The sequence below is a fragment of the Hemitrygon akajei genome, chromosome 4, assembly GCF_048418815.1.
Source record: "Hemitrygon akajei chromosome 4, sHemAka1.3, whole genome shotgun sequence".
Taxonomy (NCBI): Eukaryota; Metazoa; Chordata; class Chondrichthyes; order Myliobatiformes; family Dasyatidae; genus Hemitrygon; species Hemitrygon akajei.
Genome location: NC_133127.1, coordinates 41,632,345 through 41,659,552, shown reverse-complemented (window position 1 = coordinate 41,659,552; position 27,208 = coordinate 41,632,345). Strand labels below are relative to the sequence as shown.

The 27,208-nt window shown below is 42.7% G+C and overlaps 1 protein-coding gene across 7 annotated transcripts in view; it reads left to right on the top strand.

The window, feature by feature from the left end:
- Positions 1 to 27,208, top strand: part of LOC140726278 (PDZ and LIM domain protein 5-like) — a 247,637-nt gene that overhangs the window by 73,517 nt on the left and 146,912 nt on the right. For all 7 annotated transcript variants that reach the window (XM_073042451.1, XM_073042450.1, XM_073042445.1 and 4 more), the window contains exon 3: positions 15,252 to 15,406. In XM_073042451.1, coding sequence (XP_072898552.1) covers positions 15,252 to 15,406 — 155 coding nt within the window. The remainder of the gene's footprint in view (positions 1 to 15,251; positions 15,407 to 27,208) is intronic.

Genomic DNA, 27,208 nt, shown 5'->3' with positions numbered 1-27,208 from the left:
GAGAATGGTGAATGAGGTGACTGCTGGAGTAAGTGTTGGAGGCAGGTACAACAGTATCATTTAAGAATCACTTGGATAGGTACATAGAAGTGTAGGGCCTAAAGGGTAAAGGCCTAATGCAGGAAAATGGAACTAGCTTGATGGGCATTAGTTAATGCTGTATCATTGTACGGCTCTGTTCATGCCAGTTTTATTCCCTGATTGGTAATATTTTCAGCAGTCTTTTTTGTGCTTTGTGAATCCTGATTCATGTTTCCTCAGTTATTGCTGTGCTTCAGTCCCCAGTTAAACCTTTATCATGCTTTAGTGTGTTGCTGAACCTTGTTAACACCACCTCCCCAATTCCCTTTAGTTCAATCTTGCCATTTTACCAGAGTGATACATGGTTGAGTCTTGTCCAACTAATGACTCTAGGGAAATTTTGACGACTACTTCAAAGCAATGTTTATCATGATACTTTGTGCTTGCTGCTGCTAACTGCTAGTGGCGGCCCTCTTAGCTCGCTCAAAAACCTGTGGCACTGAGTCTCGAACCTAAGTCTGGTCTGATGCTGGTGTGGTGCCAAGGGAGCTTTCCCTAATTGAGATGTTAAATGAAGGTGGCAGTGCACCTGAGCTTGCAGTCTTCTGATAGACTCGCCACTGAGCCCAGCACCAATGTTTTGAAAAGAGGAGCCAAGAAGGCTTCCCACTTGGGCTCTACTTTATCTGGGAGTGCTGGGTAGTATACAGAAGATGATCCACTCATTGTAATGGGCTTGCTGTTACAGTATTCTACTTTGGTACTGTGTTTTTAATTCTGTTACTGTCTTAATGTTTTAAATTGAGTTTTATATCATTTAAAAAATAAGCATTTGTGCACATTCTTCATTTTCAAATGTGTCCACCAAAAATCTTAAGACTTTTGGTGAGCAGTGAGAGCTCATGGTTTCTTTGCTGGAGCCTAAGTTACTACTCAAGACTATCTCACGGAATGCTCTCGAGAGATAAGGGTCTGTTCCCTCTTACCCTGGAGAAAGTCCATGTGGGTGAATCATGTGAGTGGGGTTCATTACAAGCCAGCTCAGCTAATGTGGAGGTAAAGTGGGACCGCACACATGATGAATTGGATGTTGTCGGGCATGGAGTGATGTGACGCTGGCGGTGACCATTCAGCTCATCGTGCCCCTGACAACTCTTCGCAAAAGTGGTCAGAAGTTAGGCCCATTTTGGCTGCAAAATGGCTACCACATCATAGTGGCATTGCAGAGTGAATGCCTCTGGGTCAGTGGAGCTTATGAGGGGAGGTGGGGGTTGGGGGAGGTGAGGTTGGAAGTTGACAGGTGACTACCTACCTGAGGCACTTTTCAGTATGCGGCATTCCTTCCGTGTGTTTTTCCACATGGGCCATGCCAGCTAATTGCTGGTTGTTACTGTCATGGTGTCTGATGGATGCTTTTGAAGAGGAGCCTGTCTCTTGTCATTGAGTATGCACATTCAAAATGGCTGGTGGATTTGACTGAAACTCAGTTACCAATGGAAAAATCTGCCAAAGTTTTGGAAATTTAACATCTTAGCAGAGAATCAGGAAATACAGAACAGATTGGGCAGCATCTGTGGGAAAAACACTTATTTTCAAGAAATTCATATTTTCTGTACAAAAACAATTGTAGTACAAGACCCTGAGATACAGATGTAGAACGACGGCATTCAGCCCATTGAGGCTGATCTTTTTCTTCCCCCTAAACTTTAACAAAATGTGAGCTGTCCAAGCTTGAGAGCTAGGACCTACTTGCTGAAATTTGAGGGAGAATGAGAGTATGTGAGGGAATGTTCTGGGAAAGTTTGAGGAAAACATCGGGGGAACATTGTATGTGTTTGGATTTTTGGGCTTCTTGACAAAAGTTTGAGGACTTTCTAACATATGCAGCAATCCAAACACTCAATGTTAATTGGCTGGCATTTCCCAGTAAAGAAGATAAGTTATCCAGAATCTTAGCTGCTTGATTTAATTTTAACCCTGTCACAGGAATAGCATTTAGACCCCTGGTGTAAAGTAGGCTCTTAAGATAATCTGCTGGAGTTTTTAGAATAATGCCAGATCCTTCAAAAACACGTGTACCAAAAGCAGTAATCTATTAAAAGGATATCAACTCTGTCTTTTCCCCTTTTAGTCATAGTTTCAAAATAAAGCATGGCAGATAAGGCCATTTGGCCCAACATGTCTGCTCTGCTATTCCATCACGGCTGATCCAATTTTCCTGTCAGCCCTAAATCTCCTGGCTTCTCCCCATATCCATTTGTGCCCTGACCAATCAATCTGTCAACTCCTGCCTTAAATATATATAAAGACTTGGTCTCCACAGCTGCCTGTAGCAAATAATTCCACAGATTCACCAATCCCTGGCTAAAGAAATTCCTCTTTATCTCCATTCTAAAAGGACGCCGCTCTATTCTGAGGCTGTGACTCTAGGTCTTTAGCACATTAATATGTCCCGTAGGTTACTGAAGCAAACACTGGTCAGATAATCACAGTAGAATGACTCTACCCTAGGCTCTTAAATCTGCAAAGGAACACAACTCTCTGTGAGTGCAGACAAAGAATGATGTAATGCTGAAGGACACCAGTTGGCCCATCAAGTCTTTACTTACTCTTTGGAAGAACTATCCAGTGAGCACATGCTGCCTGCCAATTAGAACCACATCTCTGCAGTTATTTTTGGATTGCCCATCCAAGAACTTCTAAATCATGTTCACATCCTGCTGTCTGTTGTTCAAGAGTTGAATAAATTTGACCTCGGATATTTTTGTGGGATCGTTTTTGTAGGAACGTTAAGGAAGCACTCTATCTGTTGCAATTGTAGAGCTTAAACTATTATTATACACTGATCTGCTGAATCTGGGGTGGTGCAATGTCTTACACTGACATTTCCTTCATGCTTATGGATTGCATGTTGAGTTTTTTTATTGTCTGTTTCTTGGAAGGTAGGAATCACTTTCACCTTGAGGTTATGATGTCATTTTTTAAACTAGGTTTGTGGTCCTGTGCTTTTCAAATACTGGTTATCCATTGCAAGTCACCTAAAAATGGGGAACGCTCCTAACTGACAGAGTCACACTTTGGATACATTCCTGTGCCATGAAAGTGGGAGTATCCTTTAGGAAGAAATAAATCCCCTCTGTTTCTGATCTTCCTTTCCCAGTATAAATCAGTGGTCTCTAGTTTGGTGTTCTCTGTTGAAATCACCTTATGTAAGTGTTTGAAGATGTGATTTCTAAACCAAGTTAACAGCTTCACAGCTCAGCAATATCTTGTTGAAAGCAACAATACTCTTACTAATTCTGAAGCTGGAATATTGTCATATGTAAAACCATGAGTGTTGTAAAATCATGAGTGGCATGGCTTAAGTGAATAGCCAGTCCTCTTCCAAAACCAGAAGGCATAAGTTTAAAGTGGGACAACTTTTTCCACAGGTGCCAGAAGTAGGTAAGTGGGTAGAGTAACGACATGTAAAAGGTACATAGATAAAATTTAGAGGAATATAGACCAAACTCAGTCAAATGAGACTAGATTAGATGGACATCATTTTCACCGCGAACCAGTTAGGGCAAAGGGCTTGTTTTCCATGCTGTGTAATTATGACTCTCCATTTGGCACAGTTAAATGGGCAGACACATATCAAGATCTTAAGGGATGTTGCCTAGTCAAAATTCACAGCCAATAATATGTTCCCATTGGCCTGTATGGAAGGTTACATCGCACAATATTCAGGAAAAACAGGCTAACTGAATATACAATTATCTTGATGGTAAGTGTCTTGAGGAATGGTGGAAGGCTGTCTCTCGGACTAGGCCATGTATTAATTCAGTGTGGGCAACATAGCAGCTAATTTGTGCATCGTTCGCTCTGTGGTTGAAGGAGGTCTTCAGTTAGCTTGCTTGGTACGTAAGTGGGGCATTCTTAGACATTGTGGATTCTGAAGGCTGGCAGGCTAACTAATTCTCTCTGAACAGTTAACAAAGAAAGCCCACCAGTTCTTTGCTGTGACACCAGCTGAGATGAACAGCACAGGAACAGGCCTTTTGGCCCTCTGTATCTGCACCAACCGTGTACAAAGGTAATTCTACCTGCCTACACATGGTCTGGATCTCTTTGTGTCGGTCTAAATGTGTCTCGAGTATATCTGTGGTTTCTGCTACTTTCTCCTAGTTTACATTTTCTTTTGACATGCAGGATACTGTTTGGCCCATTGAGTCCAAACAGATGCAATTCCACACTTTATCCATAACCCATAATCTTCCTCCATGTCCTTGCATCCTACCACCCGTCTGCACTGGAGCTAATTCTCAGTTGTCAATAATCTTACTGATCCTCAGGAAACTGGAACAAACAGAGTAAACCTGTATGTTAACCATATAACAATTACAGCACGGAAACAGGCCATCTCGGCCCTTCTAGTCCGTGCCGAATGCTTACTCTCACCTAGTCCCACTGACCCGCACTCAGCCCATAACCCTCCATTCCTTTCCTGTCCATATACCTATCCAATTTTACTTTAAATGACAATACCGAACCTGCCTCTACCACTTCTACTGGAAGCTCGTTCCACACAACTACCACTCTCTGAGTAAAGAAGTTCCCCCTCGTGTTACCCTTAAACTTTTGCCCCCTAACTCTCAATTCATGTCCTCTTGTTTGAATCTCCCCTACTCTCAATGGAAAAAGCCTATCCACATCAACTCTATCTATCCCCTTCATAATTTTAAGTACTTCTATCAAGTCCCCCCTCAACCTTCTATGCTCCAAAGAATAAAGACCTAACTTGTTCAACCTTTCCCTGTAACTTAGGTGCTGAAACCCAGGTAACATTCTAGTAAATCTTCTCTGTACTCTCTCTATTTTGTTGACATCTTTCCTATAATTCGGTGACCAGAACAGGGGGCTTGTGCAAACTCCACGTGGACAGCACCTGAGGTTAGGATTGAACCTTGGTCTCCGGTGCCGTGAGACAGCAGCTCTACCTGCTGCACCACGCTTCATGCTGATGATTCCCAACTAGAGTATGTTTGGCAGGTTTTGATTCTATCTGCCAGATATTCTCCAGTTTCACATTTTATAATTTGCTCATAAGTTGTTGTCTTGATCTCAATTATCCATATGTACCTTAAGCCTCAGTGCTGATGTCATTTTGATTTATGGCTTGTTTGATGCCAATTTTGATACAGAACACTTTCATCATTAAACTTTTTTGGGTACAATTTCCATTACTTATCAGGCAATTTCACTGACCATTAAATATAAAGCTTAACTTTTTTTCCCAAATTACTCTGGAAGAACTTCAATTGTTTGAGCGATTTCGGCTAGCTCCAGCTTGTCTCCAAATGTGGCAGGGGTAACCCCTTTGTTACGGAGCAACACACAAAACTCTGGAGAAACTCAACAGGTCTGTAGAGGGAAATGGACAGCTGATGCGTCAGGCCGAGACCCTTCATCTGGACCAGTCTCAATGAAAGTTCTCAACCTGAATCATTAAGGCCATTACATTCCAACTTGTTGAGTTCCTCCTGCATCTTGTGTGCTGTTCCAGATTACATCATCATCTGGAATCTTGTGTCCAAAGGCAGTTGTGAAATGGTGTGCACTGTGAGGCAAACACTCTGCAGTGGAATGCAATGATTACACTGACTGGAGGCACAAGAGATTGCAAAAGCTGGAATCTGGATCAAAAATCAAACTACTTTAAGAACTCAGTAGGTCAGGCAGCATCTGTGGGAGGCAAAGGCATTGTCGATGCTTCAAGTGTAACTGCTTGATCCACAGAATTCCTCCAGCTTCTTTGTAAAAGCTATACTATTGACCTTGTGATATAGAGATCTGAAATTTATCAAAATTGCAGATGAAATTTAGCAAACATGGTGGAATATGGAGCAACATACAATCTTTTGGATGAGCCTAAAACATCAACAATTCCAGCCTTCAAACCCCCACTCCCCCACCCTCACAAATACTGCTCAACTCTGAGTTCCTCCAGCAGGTTGTTCATTGCAATGATTAGTGTTTTTTGCAATGAAGTTGCTTTAGTGGCAAACCTTTCATGAGACTGGGCATTGCAGAGTACTTGGCAAAGCAGTAGTCTCTGTTGCATCAAAGGAAATATGGCGGCTAATTTTTAGACCCACCAAGTCGGCACATGTAGCAATGTGGTAATGACCAGCTAATGGTATTTCAGTGTTGGTTGAGGGATGTGTGTTGATCATATAGCTGTGCTGTTAATTGTCAGGCCATAGGACCCCTGGGTCTACGTTCTAGAGCAGGGGCTCGCAACCTGGGGTTCACGGATCCCTCTGTTAATAGTAGGAGTTCATGGCATTAAAAAGATTGGGGAACCCCTGTTCTAGAGGAAATTGAACTTTGCTCTAATATCTCATCTGAAAGATAGTGCTTTAACCAGAAAAATTATTGAGACACAAGAAACTGTGGATGATGAAATATGGAGCCAACAAACAATCTGCTGGAGGAACACAACAATTTGAGCAGCATCTGTGGGGTGAGGAAGGAATTGTTGATGTTTTGCTTTGGGTCCTGATGCAGGGTTTCAAAGTCAAAGCCCTTGGAGTAATGTCCACCCAAACATCTGACCCCTGACCCAGATGAAGGCTCTTAGCCCAAAACTTCAACGGTCCATTTCTCTCCATAGATTCTCAGTGCCCCACTAAGTTTCTCCAGTGTTTTGTGTATTGTTCCAATGCAGTAATACTCAAAGTGCCAAATTTCAGAAGGGATTGTTAAGTGGGATCTCATCAATTCTCACACCTGGTCACAAGGTTCCTTGGCTGTGGGACTTGAAGTCAGACTTGGAGTACTATCAGCTGATGCACAGCCATCACTGTGCAGGTGAATTAAGTTTACTTGGTTATTTGCTGTCCAAGTACTTGAAGTCTGAGTCAAAATTGTGAGGAAAGGTCAAAAGGCAAGAGTTTGTTTTGAATGAGTTAGCCATTGAATTCTGTAGTAGTATTGCAAGAGTAGCAAGATGAGGCTCAGCTGCTGAAATAACTAGTTCTCTTGATGAAGGCTGGTTTCACTCAGGCTTAGATATTCCCAGTGAGTAAATTAAGAGACCGAGATCGTGTGGTGTGTTGACCTGCTACACTTGACTGTTGGAGCTGGAGCCTGCTCCTCAGGACTTTGACTAATGGTGGATGTTTGTAAGAAATTCCATCAGTCTTGCAGTTGGAGTCACAGAGCGTGGAGACATGTCCTTTGCCCCACCGAGTCTGCGACACCCATCAAACACACTGACATCCCATTTTATTTTCCCCACATCCCCACCAACCCCTCCTCCCACCCCCCAGATTTTACCACTCATCCCTACGCAGTATTTCTTAGAGGAAAGTGAACCACAACTAGAGGGTGTAAGGTTAATGTGTGAGTGAAAGAATTTAAAAGGGACCTAAGAAGCAACTACTTCATGCAGAGTTTGGTAGGCATGTAGGACAAGCTGCCAGAGGAAGTGGTCAAGGCAGGTAGAGCATCGATATGTAAATGACACTTGAATAAGTACATTGGTAGGAAATGTTTCGAGGAATACGGGTCAAACACAAGGAAATGGGACGGTTTCAGGTCAGAACCTTGGTTACATGAATCAGTTGGCTTGAAGAAAAACATATTTCCATGCTGTATCTCTTTATATTAGCCACACCTTTTAGGATCACCTAAAATACATGCCCCGGAACTGTCACAGTACTAAACTGTATATTAGTAATCATTGCACAGTGATCAAATCACAAGAGATTCTACAAATGCTACAAATCTTGAGCAACACACAAAATAATTGAACTCAGAAAATCAGGCAGCATCTATGAAGGGGAATAAACAGTGGACGTTTCAGGCCGAGACCCTTTGTCAGGAGTCAAAGTGTTGTCTGATCAGTTTGATTTCAATTTTGCTCTTCCCTACTCAGGTCCAATTATTCTTTGAAGCCTGTGTTCATCCATTATACAAGTCTTTAGTTTTTAGTGCTGCCTTCGGCTGCTTTAGTCCTGATATTTGGTCGAGTTTCCTCTCTGTGGACTCTGTCTACAATTCTCATTGCCTTGATAAAGCAGCCAGTGTAATCAAAGGCCTCTCCCGTCTCGTTCTTCAAAGAAGGGGGCTTCCCTTCCTCCTCCATCAATGCTGCCTTCACCTCTCTTCAATATAGCACACATTGGCCCTCACCCCATCCTCCCACCACCACACCAGGGATAGGGTTCCTCTTGTCCTCACCTACCACCCCATCAGCCTCTACGTCCAACACATAAATCTCTAACCTGCTATCTCCAATGGGATCCAACCACCAAGCACATCTTTCCCTCCACCCTTTCTGCTTTCCTCAGGGATCACTCTCTACATGACTCCCTTGTCCATTCGTTCCTTCCCACTGATCTCCCTCCAGGTACTTATCCTTGCGATCAAAACAAGTGCCACACCTGCCCCTACACCTCCTCTCTCACTATCATTCAGGGCCTCAAACAGTCCTTCCAAGTGAGGTGACACTTCACCTATGAGTCTGTTGAGATCACCTGCTATATCTGGTGGCCTCATTGATCACTGACATTGATCGGAAGACCTGCACTCCATCCACCACAAAAAGCAGGATCTTCCAGTGGCCTCCTATTTCAATTCTACTTCTCATTCCCGTTCTGACATGTCAGTCTATAGCTGCCTCTACTGCTGCCGTGAGGCCACACTCAGGTTGGAGGAGCAGCAACTAATATTCCACTGGGTAGCCTCCAACCTGATGGCATGAACATCGATTTCCGATAATTGCCTGCCCTTCACCATACCCCATCCCTGTTTCCCTCTCTCACCTTATCTCCTTACCTCCCTCTGGTGCTTCTCCTCATTCCCTTTCTTCCATGGTCTTCTGTCCTCTCCTGTCAGATTTGCCCTTCTCCAGCCCTTTCTCCTTCACCAATCAACTTCACAGCTCTTTACTTCCTCCCCCCCACAGTTTCACCTATCACCTACCACCTTGTACTTGTTCCTGCCCTCACTCCACCTTCTTACTGACTTCTCCTCTTCCTTTCCAGGCCTGATGAAGGGTCTGGGTCTTTAATGTCGACTGTTTACTCTTTTCCTGTAGGTGCTGCCTGGCCTGCTAAGTTTCCCCAGCATTCTGTGTGTGTGTGTTGATTTGGCTTTCTGGCATCTGCAGCTTTTCTCATGTTTGTGGAGAATCTGGGTTGTTTTTGACTGCAGAGAGTTAAGGGTTTAAAAACCGCATGCAAGGCAGAAAAGAAGGTATTTGGGTTAATTCCATTTTCCAGCTCTCGGTCTGTAGCATTGAACTACTCATCCAAGGTTCTGATGTATTTCTGCTTCAAGCAGAGTTGTAGCTTTTAAGTGAGAGGAGGTCAAAACTGTTGCTAAAACTGGGGAATTTTAGTCAAGAGAACAGACTTCCTCAGTTGTTTTCTTTGGAATAAGTGAGGCTGAGGGGAGGGTGGGATAAACAAAATTTATGGAAGGCTTAGACTTATAATAGAAATGACCCGTTTCTCTCAGAGTTCAATAACTAAAGGACATGCAATGAGGAAAATTATCAGAAGGATTAGAACATTGACTGTAGAACATAGAAACAAGGTCCTTTGGCCCACTATGAAGTGCTGAGCTAGTTAAGCTAATGACACCTAATCCCTTCTGCCTGCACATGGCCCATACCCCTGCATTCTCTGTATAGTCACCTAAAAGTCTGCATTACTTCTGCCTCCAGCAATACAGGTTCTTGATTAGCCAGGGGCATCAAAGGGGTATGGGGAAGAAGGCAGGGAAGTGGGGGATGACTGGAAGTATTGGATCAGCCCATGATGAATGGTGGAGCAGACTCGATGGGCTGAATGGCCCTACTTCTGCTCCTATATCTTATGGTCTTATTAACACACCTGGCAACAGATTCCGGGGTACCCATCATAATCTGGTTTATTGTCACTAACATTAGTCATGAAATTTGTTTTGTAGATAGCAGTACAGTATAGGCATAACAAATTACTAAAAGTTAGAATACCGGTAATTAAAAAATCAACAACACTCACAGTATATTTAAAAAAAACTATCCCTGTACAGCTCGGCACCATAGTTGCCAGACACTTGGGCCAAAGGGGTCTGTATCTATGTGTCTATGTCACTACCGCCTCTGAACTTCTCCCCCCTCACCTCAAATGAAGGTCCTTTAGAATTAGTCACTTCAACCCTGGGGAGAAGGATCCAGGCTGTTTACTCTGTGCCTTTTATAATTTTAAACATCTTTTAAAAATCAGGCTTCCCCTCAGCCTCTGCCGCTGATGCAGGGTTTTTAAGCCAAAACGTGGACAATTCCTCTCTCTCTCTCTCTCCCCCCCCCCCCCCACACCCCCCCCACAGATGCTGCTTGACCATTGAGTTCTTCCAGCAGATTGTTTTGTGCTTTCTTCACGGGCACAATAGGCTGAAAGTCCTCTTTTAGTGCTGGAGGTTTTAACTGTGATGCCGGGCAATCTACTTGCCCAAGGAGTACAGAAATAAATAGTATTACGTCACTTTGTCATCTTGGGTAGAGGATTACATCTAACGATCTCTGTATCAGGACAGGCTGACATTTCACTTTCTGCTGACATCAGCCAAGCTGTTTTTGAATGTCTGAGGTTGACCGTGAGGTCACGTTATTAGAAGGCAATAATGGGTAAAGTGGTAATCCACTGGAATTGGTTTCAGCTCATGGAATGGGAGACTTGAGTATGCTGCACATCCCCTGTACAAGGTGGGGCATGTGACCAGTTACTGTTGCAGAATGGCTTGTATTTGTGATTATACCAGCACACAATGTTTAAAAAGGGCTGCTTTATCGAACATCTGAACTTACTAGCCATCCTTAAAGGGGAGCAACTTGGTTTTAAAAGGGATGTGTAATAACAAACACATAACCATGTTACATCTGTCATAAAGTCATAGACAGATTCAGCATAGAAATAGGCCCTTTGGCTCACCTCATCTAATGCCAAAATGCCAACCATTTTGTCCATCTAACTAATCCCATTTGGCTACGTAAGTATTGTATCCTTCTAAGCATCTATCTAAATTCCTTTTGAACATAATTATACCTGATTTCATCACCTTACTGACCATTTAGATGTCAACTATTCGGGGGGGGGGGTGGGGGCAGAGTGGGGTTAGTTATTTACCCTTCAGAACTCCTTTAAAACACCTGCTTCTTCAACTATCTACATTATCTATGCCTTGTATAATCTTACATACTCTATCAGGTTATCAAATCAGTCTGTTTCACAATATGAAAACAATCCAGCCTATCCGATTTCTCTCCCATAGTTAAAATTCTTCAATCCAGCAGCATTTTGGTGAATCCCGTCTATGCATTCTCGAGTGTAATCATATCCTTCCTCACTTTTCTTTCGGTTCTTTTGAGGGTTGGAGCTTGTGCTCGGTGGCTAGTATGTGTTATCTTGTCATGCATAGAGCTTGGAGAGTGATTTTTGTCAGTGTTCCTTCAAACCCTAATTGGTAGGTACTGTTAATTCATGACAATTAGTCACTCAGCCTGTCACCGAATGAAATTCAGAAAGATACAGCTCATGGCGGCATTCAAGATGGCACAATTGAACCAGAGTAATATTGACCTTTTTAGTTTGGTAAATTTGCAGTTGACCAGTGGCTGTGGTCAATTGAGGGGGAACATGATGGGATCACATCCTAAAGTTTAAAGAAAACATTTTTTTTTCAAGGTATCTATGGGATGTGGGTATGTAGGCAATATCAGCATTTATTGTTCATTTCTAATTAGCCTCATTGAGGCATGATGGCATCTTCATTGTTGCATCAGTGGGGACTTGGGCCACATTGAGCGCGAGCAGCAGTTGCTTTCTGAGGAGAAACAAGTGAACTTGGTGCCTTTTCACAACAATCCAGCAGTTTAATGGTAACATGGGCACACAGACTCCAGATGTTGGAATCTGCAGCAAAAACTAAACTACTGGAGGAACTCAGCAGGTCAAGAAGCACCCAATTCTTGCATACCACTGTTATAGGATTATTGACCAGACCGCTTCTGTGTTTGGATAGAATCTTGACCTGACAGACTACCGCAGCGTGGCCTTGGACTCTTTTGTCTGCTTGCATTGTACTTTCTCTGCCACTGTAACACTACAGTATATTCTACATTCTATTATTGTACTAACTTGTAATGAAATGATCTGAATGAATGGCAGACAAAACAAAGTTTTCACTCTACCTTGATAGAGGTGACATTAATAAATCAATTTATGATTTACCAAATACCTCCATAGATTGTGCTTGACCTGCTGAGTTCTTCAAGGAGTTTGCTTTTTACTTGCTCCATTTTCTTGGGGTTTGCTGTTACTGGTTTGCTTATTCTAGGTTTATTTAGTTACTTATTTGTCAGCTGCGGGCTTAGCATTTGACTTGGCCAGACCAACCAACCTTGGCTGTTCTTCCTGTAACTTAAACATTTTGCTAGCAAGTTCTGTAGACTCTTTCACTTTGTTACTGTCATACTCTCCAAAATACCCATCTGCTGGTGCTTGCAGTTTATTGCTGCAAGGCTTAGGAATGTACTGGGGAGCAGGTCAGATGATCCTGTCCATTGCAGTAGAGGCCTGAGGTTGCAAGATCCACAATTTTTGCAACATAGCAGTCTGGGGAGGACTTTGTTTAAACCCCTGTGCTAGGTACCTAAACATATTGCTCAAATGTGTTTTGTTGAGATAAATCACTGGGATTTCTCAAAGCCCATTATTAACAGGCAGAGTGTATGCTTTTAAGTATTGGTCAAGGCCATAAAGGAACTCGGTAACACGTGTTTCTGTTGATCTCCACCATTTCCCCCACAATTTGCATTCTCCCATTCTAAAGTGAAAGGCTATAAATCTCCACATTGCTGTCAAGCAAAGGTTGCTGATTTAGTGCTAATATGTGACATGATAAATGCTAGCAGGTGCACTGAGTGACTTAATCATCTTCATACATGAGTGGAAGCTTCCAAAACAGCTTAAGTAGATTTGCACTTGCAGGATAATAAATGGGAAGACAGGGTCTGTGCTCTACAAAGCATAGAATTCTCCTGTGGTACTTACTCCTTAACAGTACTTGAGAATAGATATTGATTGCAACTTCCTGTCTTGGGTAACCCCTGCATAATGTGGTCTGGGAAAAGCAGATGGTACTTTCCCTCAATGTTCTGTAGTTGCCATTGAATCCTTACCTTTAAGTGTGTAACCCACAGATTCACCAAGCACTTCACAAAAGGAGTCTTAGAGTCCCACGGCACTGAAACAGGCCTATTCAGCCCAATTAGTCCCTGTTGACCAAGATGTCCATCTAAAATGGTCCCATTTGCCCGTGTTTATCACATGTTCCCCTCTACCTTTCCTATTAATGTACCTGTTGCATATTTTATTCTACCTGCCTCAACCACTTTCTCTGACAGTTCGTTCCATATATGCAACAACCTCTGCGTGAAGGAGTTAACTCTTAAGGGTGATTTTTAAAAAAATCTTTTCCCTCTTGCCGTAAGCTTTTGCACCCCCCCCCCCCCCCCCCCCCCCCCCCCCAGTATTAGACTCCCTGGCCCCTGGGAAAAAGACTAACCATTTAGTTATCTGTGCCCTTCCTGACTTTATGCATCTCTATCATTAGGATATATTACATGATAGGAGAATGAAGGGTGTTAAGTCCTAGCCTGCGCAATCTTTCCCTACAACACTCTACTTGAGGGCTAGCAATACTCTCATAAATCTTTCCTAAGCTCTTTTGAAATCTCCTAACGCACGGTGACCAAAACTAGACAAAACATTCTAAGCACAGACTCAACAATGTCTTTACAACTGAACATAACATCCCAGCTTTCTGTACTTGGTGCCCTGATTTATGGTCAATGCACCCAAAGCTTTCTGACCACCCTGTCGGCCGATGATGCTAGTTTGAGCAAACTATGGTACTTGTGCTCTGGGCCCTGTTGTTCACTGTGAAGGTCCTATCCATGTTTGACTTCCTGAAATGCATACCTTGCACGTATCTGAATGAAACTCCATTTGCCAATCCTCAGCACTCTTACCCAGCTGATCAAGAGCCAGCTGTAATTCCTGATAACCACCTTCACTGTCTGTGATACTGCTTTTTGTGAGTTCAAGCCTCACATCTTAGGCCATAAAACTGAACAGGTACTGCATTGTTGGATGAGAAACTCGCCATAATTTTTTGCTGCCTCCTCAGGGAAAGCTATAAAGATCATCATTGTTGCCAATGTCATCTGCACAGTGCTAGGCCGGGGAACTGAAAACAGAATGTATCTGCCGATACTGGAACTCTGAAATTAAAACAGAAAGTACTGAGAAAACTCAGCAGGTCCAGCAGCCACTGGCAAGAGAACAAGTCAATGCTTCAGCTCTGAGACCCTTCATCAGAACTGGGAAAGAGAAAAATGCTGGAAGAACTCTGTGGAGAAGTTAACGTTTAACGTTTCAGGCCAACACGAGGAAATCTGCAGATGTTGGAAATTCAAAACAACACACACAAAATGCTGGTGGAACAGCTGATGAAGGGTCTCGGCCCGAAACGTTGACAGTGCTTCTCTTTATAGATGCTGGCCTGGCTGCTGTGTTTCCACCAGCATTTTGTGTGTGTTGTTAACATTTCAGGCCAGTGACTGCTCATTGGGACTGAGTCAAAGCATTAATGTGCTTCCCTTTCCTCAGATAACTGCTAGAAAGGCTGAGTTATTCCACCATTTGTGTTTTAGCCTCAATACCAGTGAAGGTGGAGTGGTGTTGAGTAGAGCAATTGATAATTTCTCTGATTTAAGTGAAATGAGTAAGGCAGTTAAGGTCCATTTGTGTAATGTGTTTGCCAATGTTGTGTAGTCTGTATAATACTGTATAGTTTACTTACACAGACCCACCTAACGGACTAGGACTCAAATCAATGCAAATTGATGCCAGGTGAAACATTAAATAGTACAGTGCTGGATCAGGTCCTTTTACTCACAGTGTCTGTGACGAGCACAAATGCTGAATCAACCAAAGTCTCTTCTGCCATTGCATGGTCATTATCCCTCTTATTTCCTGCATATTCATGCCTCTCTTACAGCCCTTCACTATTCCCACTTGCGACTTTAGCTCACTATATCGTGTGCACATTTTTTTTTGGGTACTGATCATGATAAACTTCGAATTCATTTCATTTGTGGCTGACTTCCTTCCCATTTTTTCTCTTTTCTGCAGCTGTCGGAAGGCTGGGGAAAGCTGCGCAGGCCAGTATTGAGGTTGGAGATGTGGTTCTGTCCATTGATGGGGTCAGCACGGAGGGGATGGCTCATCTGGCAGCGCAGAACATTGATCAAGGCTTGCACTGGATCTCTGAAACTCAGCCTTCAGAGGTGAGTGTCTGCCATCCACGTTTCTGGCACCCAAGTACTCTCATCGCTTGTGTTGTGAATCGAAAGAGCAATGTTTTGTTTAGAAATTGGCTTGCGAAATTGGGGAGGGTCATCATCTTTAATAATGGTCACACCAGTGTATGAGTAATGAAGAGGCACCGGATGCCTCAAGGTCATTGATCCTCAATAAAGCTATGTTTAGTTGACACTAAAACTCTTCATTTAGCTGTTGGGCTCTAGGTGTGGGAGATTTTCTTTGTACAAGTAAGCAAGTTAACACCAGAGATGAATTAAATTAAATACAGAGAATTTGTTTGGAGTACATTGGTGTTTTTAATAAATGGCTCACTTTCTCACGTATTAAGTACGTAAAACTATTTCTGATACATTATTTATTCCAGCAGAGGGCCATTTACAAAACTGTTTCACTGAACTGAGTGTGAGGTTTATTGATATGATTGTTGTCCACTGGAGTTTCAAGGTCTACTGCTACCCTGTAATTGTTGGAATAGTGGACAGTGTAGAGGGGACGAATGGCCTCATTCCACCTCTATTGGGAACAAAAACCTGGGAATCGTTTCCTATCATTTGAGTGTGTGCAGATGATGGGGGGTGCGTTGAGAAGAGACCTAGTAGTATTTTCTCTGGCTAGTTGAAGCGGTTAGCTCTGCCGAAGACCACAAGGAGTGAGATCAGCAGTAGGGCCATTCAACCTATTAAACCTGACCCTGCCATTCAATATAATCATGGCTAATCCATCCCAGGTCTCATCTTCTCTGTCAGTTCCCGCAGTCCTCAAATGCATGATAATTGAAAAAATTATCTACCTCCTAGTCCTCTAGCCTTCATGGACCTCGGGTAGAAATTTCCTTAGTTCTTCCAGCATTGTGTATTCACGTTTCCCTTGTGAAGCATGGGTTTGCTCGGAGAAATTGCATAGTCTTCTTCCCTTAACTCTTCACTGAAAAGATGACCGGATGCCTACTTCACACAGAATCTTGTCTCCCACAGTAGCTGGTGTGAGCGGCAAAGCCAAATCCCTCTCCCTGACGCTAGATGTGGGTTAAGTTAGGGTGAGGCAGAGGAGGGTTTGGGTAGTTCGAGTCTGAGTGGAGAGTTGTTAGAATTGTAATGGCCAGTTCAAATGAAAACGCACTGTTTGTTATTTTAGCAGTTGTGGGGAGTGATGATAAAAAGCAAATCAGATTCCAAGTGTTGAGAGTTCATTGTAATTTGTATGTTTTAGGTATTAAGATGGAATGCATACTTTTTGACATCTTGAACCCTGTAAGGCAAACAGCTCCTCTGTTTAAAAGCACCGATCTGCATGTCCAAATTCTGTTCTGAAAGTAACTTGATCATCGGTAACTGAAGATGCAGCCCAAGCTAAACTGGATACACGTCCTTTGAAATCTTAACGGGGCCTGATTTTCATTCTTGAGCAAGGCTTATAAATTGTACTTAGGTTGTTTGTAAAATAAATGCTTTAAATTTAATCTGGATAATTGTAAAATCCTGTGTATTGTCTAAAATAGCTGCACAGTTGGTGAGATACAAATTGAGGAAGATGTCATTGATCAGGAGATCAAAACCTACTGGCTCTCAGAATCACGTAGTATCAGTCGTGGGTTCAAGAGGTTGCAAGACAGGTGTGGTTTTTATTGGAATTGTAGTGAGATACAAACAGGTCATTGCATATATATGTACTTACAGGTAGTAAGACGGAAACTGAATACAGTGTTCCAGTTTGAGGAGGTAAAGTGCAAGAGTCATGACAAGATCGACAGGGAGATCAGTAGCTCATCTTTCAGATTATGTGTGTTATTGTTACTAACACTGTATCTTAGAGAAACACTGTTACTCCATTTCAACTTAATTTTGATCCAGATGAAAACTCACTCTAATTCCTTTTGCATTTTAGCTTGTTTGCTTTTGAGTGAGTGATCACTGCTTTGCAAATAACAAGGCAGATTCTCTCTTTAACAATGTGTGTAAAATCAACTTTCCCTTTTGGCTTGAAGTTGTTTTCTTCAATCTACCAGCACTTCATTAAATTGGTTCACGTTATTTTCATTATGAAATTGGTAGGGTTAGTAACAGTTGAAGTTACTTATTCCGTCTTAATAACATCTTATCATAATTACTGAAGTTCAAAATTCAATGTAGATTTATTACCAACGTACATATATCACCGTTTACAACCCTGAGTTTCATTTTCTTTTTGGCATTCACAGTAAATACAATGAAACCCAATAGAATCAATGAAAGGCTGCACCCCAACAAGACAAATACCAATGTACAATAGACTGGTCAAATACAAAAAGAGAAAAGAAATAATAATAAGTAAGCAATAAGTATCAAGAACATGAGATGAAGAATTCTTGAAATTGAGTCCATAGGTTGTGGGAGCAATTCAGTGATGGAGTGAGTGAAGTTGTCCTCTCTAGTTCAAATATTCTTAATGATTACAATACTTAAGAGACATTTAGACAGGTGCACAAACGGGCAGGGAATCGAGAGCCCGCAGGCAGGTGAGATTAGTTTAGATTTTGCACAGTGGTTGGCAGAGCCGTCGTGGACAGAAGAGCTGATCTCTGTGCTGCACTCTTTTGTGTTCTGTGAACTCTGGAGGAGTGAACCTGGACTCTGGAGAAGTTACAAGCAGGATGCATGTTGTGCCGTCAGCCAGCCGCAGCTGGAAGGGTGGCGTAGAGTCACAGCCTCACGGCATCCGAGGCTCCTGTTCAATCCTGGGAACTGGTGGAGGTCACTCAGCCTCTCAAGCACGTCATATCTTTCAGAGAGATCATGTAACTTACTCCGTGTGCTTTCGCGCATACTATCTGCTATGTTTTCTGTCAAGAGATGATCAAATCTGAACTGAGAATTGACCTAGTATCAGAAGTAGGTTTCTACAATCCTACCAAAGTGGTAATAGGTTTATTATTTATATATGTTTTTATACACACACAGACACACACCTTCTGGCCATCCTCCTTTCCCTCCCCCACCTTTTATTCAGGTGTCTTCCCCCTTCCTTTCCAGTCCTGAAGAAGGGTCTTTGTCCTTAACATTGACTGTTCATTCATTTCTATAGATGCTGCCTAACCTGCTGAGTTCAGCCAGCATTTTGTGTACTACAGTGAAGTGTTTGTTTTGCATGTCATCTAGATACCATACACAAGTATATCTAGGTAGCAAAAATAACAATGCACAGTAGTTTTAGGGTTACAGAGAGTGCAGTGTGGTCGACAAAGTGCAAGGGCAACATTGAGGTAGATTGTGAGATCAAGTCCTGACGACGGGTCTCGGCCCGAACATCGACAGCGCTTCTCCCTATAGATGCTGCCTGGCCTGCTGTGTTCCCACCAGCATATTTTGTGTGTGTTGTTTGAATTTCCAGCATCTGCAGATTTCCTCGTGTTTGTGAGATCAAGAGTTCATCTTGTGGGAGATTCATTCAGGAGTCTGATACTGGGATAGAAGCGAACCATACATTCGAGCTTGTATCTCCTGCCTGATTGAAGAGGAGAGAATAAAGTGAGGGGAATGGTGTTTGGCGTCGATTATGTTCACTGCTTTCCTGAGCAGTAGGAAGTGGAGGGGAGGCTGGTATTTGTGATTGACTCACAACTCTGCAATTTTCTGCTGGGCTTGGGCAGAGTAGTTGTCATACTAAGTTGTGATGAATCTAGGTAGGAGACGTCTTTGAAAATTGGTAAGAGTCATAATTGTGATGTAGTTCTCTGACAACAAAGGTTAATAGACTCATTATCTGAAGTGTACAGATATTAGTTGTTTGTCTCCAATGGTCTGGGTCTTGTTTCTACTCCACTCAAACCTACGTTTCCAAAAGTTGAGTAGTTTTGACCAGAGGAAGGTGTTTTTCCCAGTTTACCTCAATGAGTTGGGCACAAGTTTAAGATGAGGAAGAGTGGAAGGGTTATGTATAAAATTATACAGCAATTGGGCCCCAATCAGCCCAAATGGCCAGTGCCAACCAAGATGTCACATCCAAGCTAGTCCCATTTGCCAGCATTTACCTATAACCTTCTACACCTTTCCAATCCATGTACTTGTCCAACTGTCTTTTTATAAGTTGGTATTGTATCATTCTCGGCTGCTTTGGTGGCTCGTTCAAAATGGATACCACCCTTACAATGTTTATAAATAAATAAGCAAGTAAGTAAATGAAGTTGCTTCTTCAGTTCTTAGTTAAATCTCCTCCTTCCTGCCTTAAACGTTCCTGTAGTTTTTGATTCCCTGGGGGATGAAGACTATATGCATTCACTAATCTCCGCCCCTCATGATTTTAATACACCTCTTAGTCTCCTGCATTTCAAGGGATAAAGTCCTAGCCTATTCAATCTCTCCTTATAACTCAGTCCCCACATGTATATCTTTTCTGCATATTTTCCAATGCAATAGCATCTTTCTATAGCAGAACATCCGAAATTGAATACTCCTGTGCCTCCCCAACAGTGTCTTGTCAATGTGTGCTCGGTTTGTCACAGTCCAGGGATGAGGTGGCATTTGAAGTTCTTAAATGTATTAGAGCCACTTTCAACACTGGGTTAAGACTTTAAAAAAAATTAAAGCGACTTGTCATTAGAGAAAGGGCAGGGGACTGGGCCTTAGCAAAGCAAACTATCCGCATGAGATTAGTATAGAAGCATCTTGTTTCCCTGGCAGTGAAATTCCTTGCTTTGAATTATTTATGGCAGGGAGGTCTCCCTCTGCATGCCTTTCCCCAGCTGACACTAAGTAGCCCAGTAATAAACTGCGGATTATATACAACCAGTGACCAAAGTTTAAAGGTGGAGGGGAAGCAGAGGGCTTGCCTTCTCACGTGATCTGGGCACTCTGAACATTTGCATTCATTTTTTTTTTGTTGGGGAAGGTTCCCAATTCAGACAGTAAATGAGGCTTGTGGGGAACATGTGCTGCAGTCTTGAAGAACGGCTACCTTCTTGACCTTTTGAATAGCATTGGTGTTGATATTCTGCCTGCATATAAATAGAAAGCAAGTTTGAAGTTCTGTAGCCTGGGTAACAGAAGATAATGTTGTCTTGCTCTAGGCTGCTTGCAAGGCTGTTAACAAATATTGAAATTGCAAGTGCCTGTAACAGTACAGCATATTTTTGCAGACACTTGCAATTTCAATATTTGTCAGTTTAATTTTTCCATGAGAACAGATCCTTTCGATGTTTTCTCATCAATAAATCAGAGGCTTTTTTCAGAATAATCAGTACTCTTGTTCTCTGCTTGTAGCTGCATGCTGATCAGTAGCTTCTACATCATGCCTTCAGAAAACGTTGGTCCTATTCCGAAACAGATTGGTTTGTTATATGTACTTCCCTAGTTCATGGTCTTATAGAACACTACAGCCCCTTTGGCCCATTTACTCCATGCTGAAACATTAATCTGCTTCGGTCACCTGGACCATAGCCCTCCATACCCTTCCCATCCATGTACCTAACCAACCTTCTCTTAAATGATGGAATCAAACCCACATCCACCACTTAATGCTGGCGTATTATTTCACACCCTCCCCACCATTTGAGTGGAGAAGTTCCCGCTCATGTTCCATTTAAATATGTCACCTTTCATCCTTAACCCATGACCTCTAGTTGCATTCTCACCCAACCCACATTGAAAAGAGCCTGCTTGCATTTACCCTCTCTATATTCCTCCTAATTTTGTATACCTCTATTAAATCTCCCCTCAGTCTTCTGTGCATTCTTCCAGATGGGAATTTTTCTGGTCACTATGGCACCGAACTGTAGTCTCCAACGAGGTTGTGGCTCGGACTTGGTTGGTTTTTAATTCCTAGGTATGACTTTAAGGACAGTACGGGGAATTGGGGGTCAGGTTAGGGTTTAGGGACAGCAATGTGGGGAGCTGTAGGTTGCCTGGAGCGGAGGCTTCCACCATACACTGGAAAGCCAGCGATGTGGATGAAAGACGAAGGACATCCATGGTCTGATGTCAGGACAGCAGACTGTGTCGTGGTTTTTCGTGCCTCACAAATGACCAAGAGACGCAGAAGATTCTTCAAGAAGGGTTAAACTTTAATTTGCAAATCAAAGCTGAGGACAGTCATTGAGCTAGTCGCTGATTGCCCCCCGACCTCCGGACACCGCAGTTTTTATAGCAATCTCCTGGTCCAGTTGTATTAGCATATGTAATCGATCTATAGTTGCATATTACACGTACTGCACGTACATCATGTCCCTTTTGTTCCTATCAATTGGCTTAATCATGTTCTAATCTACATCTCTTAGCTACCTCTCATTAACATACCATTGTCTTCTACATTTTTAAGACTTCAGTCTCCTACCAAATTGGATACATGCATAGCAAATAATAGTCCTAGGATTATGTGACTTAATTATGTTCTAATCTATATCTCTTAGCTACTTCTCATTAACACTCATTGTCTTCTACATTTTTAGGATATATGCATAGCAAATAGCAAGCTCTTTCTGTAGCTACCTCTCATTAACACACCATTGTCATCTCTACCAAATTGGGTACATGCATAGCAAATAGCAAGCTCAGAACTGACTTCATAGTTTTGGTAAATTTATACTTTTATACTCCAATAACCGCTGAGGATGAGGACTAATGAAACCAACCCCCCCCGCCCCCATTTCAGCAAGTTGCCAGCAAGTTCCGAGATTGGATTTCCATACGGGCAGGAGGTCTGGGCACATGAATCAGTGAGACCCGAGTTCTGGTGTTTGGGGTCCTGTCATCAAAGGTTGTGGATGCAAACAACACATTTTACCGTTGCTCAGTGTGCATGTGATAAATGAATATCATATGTACCAACATGCAGTGAAATTCCTTACTCACGTGAAGCTCGCAGAGCCACAGTGTGTATGACAACCACAATCACAAGTGCAAAACGGCAGAATGGTGCAAAGATTGAAGTGTAATCTGAAGTAGTGCAAGAAGAAATACTAAAGTGACAATAACAATAACACTGTCCTGAATGATTTTGCTTGACGGAGATGAGAAGTGTTGGACTGTGAACTTGCTTCACTGATTGATATTGCAGTTGATCATGTGTGTTTGATCCTCAAACATCCTTGGATTGTGTTGGTTATTAATGCAAATAACACATTTTCCTATGGGATTTGATGTACATGCGATAAGTAAATGAATTTGAAACTGATTACTCTGTCTCAAGAGTACTCAGCAACTGGGCGTCCATAGTAATCTGAAGACTTACAACCTACTGAGGAAAGAATGTTTTTCTTGTACTAAATGTGCACACCTTATCCTGAGATTGTGGCCTCCCTGGATGAAGTAAATTTATTCCAATGATAATGGCTTTCAAACGCTAAAGTGACAATAAAGGAACAACCAAGAGAAGTGGAGTTAAGTGACCAGGAACTTAGCAGCTCCCGGGGGGAAGGGCTTGTGAAAGATGTGTGATCAGACTTCCGAACCAGTCTCTTCTTTCATACTCCCCTCCTCCCCGGTCTTCTTTATCAAGTCTGGCATTCCTTTTGACAAAAGTCTTATTTCATCAGCGTATTATTTATTTCTGATGTGTAGACTTGATGTTCTCAGTGCCATTCTGAATGTTACTCTGCTTTGAACTTGCATGGACAGAAGGTTCCGAAGTGTTGTCGTTGCTTTTTTATGTTGATATCATTATTTTCTTCGAGGACACTTTCTAAACCTCCTTGAGGGTTCTGTTGAGGGATTCAAAGTACATCTATTATCAAAGTATGTGTACATATTTACAATCTTGAGATTCATCTCCTATTAAACTAAAAAAATAAATTCTGAGATATTGACAATGATTTAGACTGATAGTACCTCCTACTTTAGAAGGCTAAGGAAGTTCAGTATATCCTTGATAACCCTCACCAGTTTTTCCAGGAACACAATAGAAAACATCCTGGTCAGGTGCACTGCAGGCTGTATGGCAATGGTTCTGCCCAGGAACGTAGGAAGTTGCAGAAAGTTCTGAATGCAGTCCAGTGTCCCCCTATTGGCTGTCTACACTTCCTGCTGCCTTGTGACCACAGCTAACGTATTCAAGAACCTCTCCCATTTCAGTCATTCTCTATTCTTTTATCCCCTCTCCCCACCCGCTTTCCATAGTGTAGAAGATACCAAAGATTGAGAACACATTCCATCAGGCTAAAGAATAGCATCTACCCTGCTGTGTCAATTTCTTGAGTGGACCTCTCTCATGTACTAAAGAAGAGCTCTGATCGCTCGATCTACCTCGTGATGCCCCTTATACTTTGTTTGCCTGTGCTGTACATTCAGTGTGACTGTAGAACTGTATTTTGCATTATTTTTTCATTTGGATTGCCTCAGTTTAATTATGTATGGAAGGATCACTCTGGGTGGCTTGCAAACAAACACCTTCACTCTATCTCAGTGCATATATAAATAATAAACTAATCACTAATGTGTGTAGTGTGTGTAGGCCTCCGTTAGTCCCGATAGACCATGGATTTGCTCCTTGGAAAGTTTCCAGGGTGCAAGCCTGGGCAGGTTTTTTTAATGGAAGACCGGCAGTTGCCCAAGCTGCAAGTCTCCCCTCTCCACACCACCAATGTTGTCCAAGGGAAGGGCATTAGTAATTACTAATAACCAATGTGCTGAAAAGTCTTTTAAGATGGATAGATCTGAATTGTTCAGATGACTTCAATGAATAGAATACTAAGCCATTGGTTGAAGAATGGTGATTTTGCTTTTTCTCATAGAATGTTAGACAATGTTTTAATTGGAACGTTCTCGGTTTTCATTTTGAGAAGCAAATGTACCAAGAACTAGAGCAGACAAATAAATCAGTTTTTTTCCCTGACTCTGAGGAAGGGAATTCTTTTCCCTCCAGAATAAACATCCCAGCACAGTATGATTTCTGTGCCTTGCTTTGAAATGCAAAGTGAGAATTTTTTGTATTTCAAAAATAGACTTTATTCATAAAAAAATTATACAAAGGAAGAAACTGTGCAAAAACTTTGCATTCATTGTCGTTACTTTCAGTGGTGCGTCCTCCTGGGGGGGATGCTACACCTCATTATTTGAGGGGCTTCCCCACAGAATTCTGCCCCTCCTTGTGTGGTAGAGGTAGGAGCTGAGGCTGAGGTCCTTCGCCAAAGAGCCTTGGGATTCACGGAACCGAGCTTCAGTGTGTCCCTCAGCGCATAATCCCGTGGTCTGGAATGTGTCAGTTGGCAGCATTCCCTTACAAATATTTTGTTGTGCTGGAAGACCAACAAGTTTCAGACAGACCAAAGGGCATTGTTCACAGAGCTGATGACCTTCCATCAGCACCTGGTGTGTGTCCATGGGAACAGCCTTGATCCTCGAGTCCTTTGATATGCAGCTGCTGGGGATGAACTGAGGACATGAAACCTTGCATCATTCTCAACACTTCTTAGTAAGTGACCGTCTCTTCCCTGCTGCAGCTGTCCTGAGGACATTGAATGGTTTGGGAGGTGGTGGAGGTGGGGGGGGGGGGGGGGGGGGGGGAGGGGGAAGGAATATGCCTTTACTTCTGGAACAGGAAGGCTCTGATCCTCTCACCACCAGCCAAGCAAAGTCTTGTTGATCAGATTTGCTGGTGAGAAATTCTGGCAGATGATTTGGATTGTTTGCTCAGGAAGCGAACCTGTAGAACTCATAGGTTTCTGTCCCACTGTGTCTGCAGTATGATCTGCGCTGACCACTGCCTGATTGGACTTGTAATTATAGGTGTCCCTTTGGAAGTCCTGTCCCGCAAAGGACGGTAGTGTGGCAACATCCAGCTAACAGGGACATAGTGCAGTAATGGGGAAGAGGCCTATCTACTTCAACACCCTGGACTATAGCACGTAGTAACATTTGGTACCCACGCACCAAGTATCCACACACTGCCTGATACGGCCACATCATTAGAAAGGAATGACATAGGATCGGATGGGATGAGTTAAGAAATGGCAAGGGTAAAAGGACCCTAATGGCAGTTGTATACAGACCTCCAAACAGCAGTCAGGATGTAGATTACAAATTACAGCAGGAGATGGAAAAGGCATGTCAGAAGGGCAATGTCATTGGGGATTTTAACATGAAAGTGGATTGGGAAAGCTGGCTAGTACTGGACCTCGAGAGAGAATTTGTAGAATGTCTAAGGGATGGCTTTTTAGAACAGCTTGTTGTTGAGCCCACTAGGGGATCAGCTTTACTGGACTGGGTGTTGTGCAATGATCTGGATGTGATAAGAGAGCTTAAGGTTAAGGAACCCTTGGGGAACAGTGATCACAATATGATGAAGTTCACTTTGAAATTTGAAAGGGAGGAACTAAATTCCAGTGAGTCGGTACTTCAGTGGACTAAACCAAATTACAATGGCATGAGAGGGGAACTGGCCAAGGTTGACTTGAAAGGGACACTAGTAGCAAGGACATCAGAGTAGCAATGGCTGGAGTTTCTGAGAAAAATGAGGGAAGTGCAATACAGATATATTCCAAATAAGAAATTTTCGAATGGAAGAAGGGACACTACCTTGGCTGACAAGTGAAGTCAGAGCCAAAGTAAAAGCAAAAGAGGACGTACGAGGAAGCCAAAGCTAGTGGGAAGATAGATGATTGGATGAGGGTTCAGAGAAGAATCACGAGAATGATTCTAGGAATGAAAGGGTTACCGTATGAGGAATGTCTGGCAGCTTTTGGGCTTCAACAGATTCACCACCCTCTGGCTAAAGCAGTTCCTCCTCATCTCTGTTCTAAAAGAATGTATTCTGAGGCTGTGGCTCTGATCCTGGACTCCTCCACTGTAGGAAACATAGTCTTCCCATTCAGTCTATTTAGAGCTTTCACTATTTGATAGTTTTCAATGAGATTCCCCCCCTCCCCCCCCCAATTCTTCTAAATGCCAGCTAGAACAGGCCAGATCCATCTAAAGCTTCTCATACATTAACCCTTTCATTCCTGGATCATTCTCATAAACCTTCTCTGAACCCTCTCCAATGCCAGCACATTCTTTTTTTATATAAAGGGTCAAAACCCCTCTCGGCATAATAACCCCCCCCCCCCCCCCAACCTGTTTTGGGGAGCATACCCATCATGTACATGTAATATCTGGTCCAAGCTGGCCAGGCAGGCAGGCATCCACTCCTTTCTCCTGTATATAGGTGATGTTATCCCTGAGCAGTGCCTGGCACTTGTAGATTTTCCTGTCTGCCACAGTGCGGGCTGGGTGCTGCTGGATTACCTGTCCCAGAGCAGATATTTGAAACTGACTGGCAACAGCCTTGAAAAGGATCTTGTATCTACTTCGCAGTGAAATTGGCCTCCAATTTCTGATTCTCCTTCTAGATGAGGGTATTGATGCCCTTCCTCATGGAATCTTGAACTGATTTGGTGTCAAATATTGGGCTCATTGGGGATTTGTACTTGTAAAGAATTAAAATACTGTAAGTCTCGTGGTTTTTTAAAAAACTGGGAATTGTGATCAAATAAAATAACTTGTGGAGCAGTAACTTTGCTCTTTCAGCTCCAGATTATTTTAATAAATCAGTAGTGTGGCTTCAGAGCTGTGTATCAGACATGGCTATAATTAGCACTGGGGCCCCATGGGGGACTGTATTGGCTCTCTTCCTGTATACCCTATATACCTTGGACTTTAGATACGACACTGGGTCATGTCATCTGCAGAAATTCTCTGATGCCTCAGGGTCTAGAAAGGGAGGGTGGGAGAATGAATACAGAGGCTCTGGTGGCGGACTTTGTCAAATGACGCAAGCTGAATCATCTGCAGCTCAACATCAGCTAGACGAAAGGAGATGGT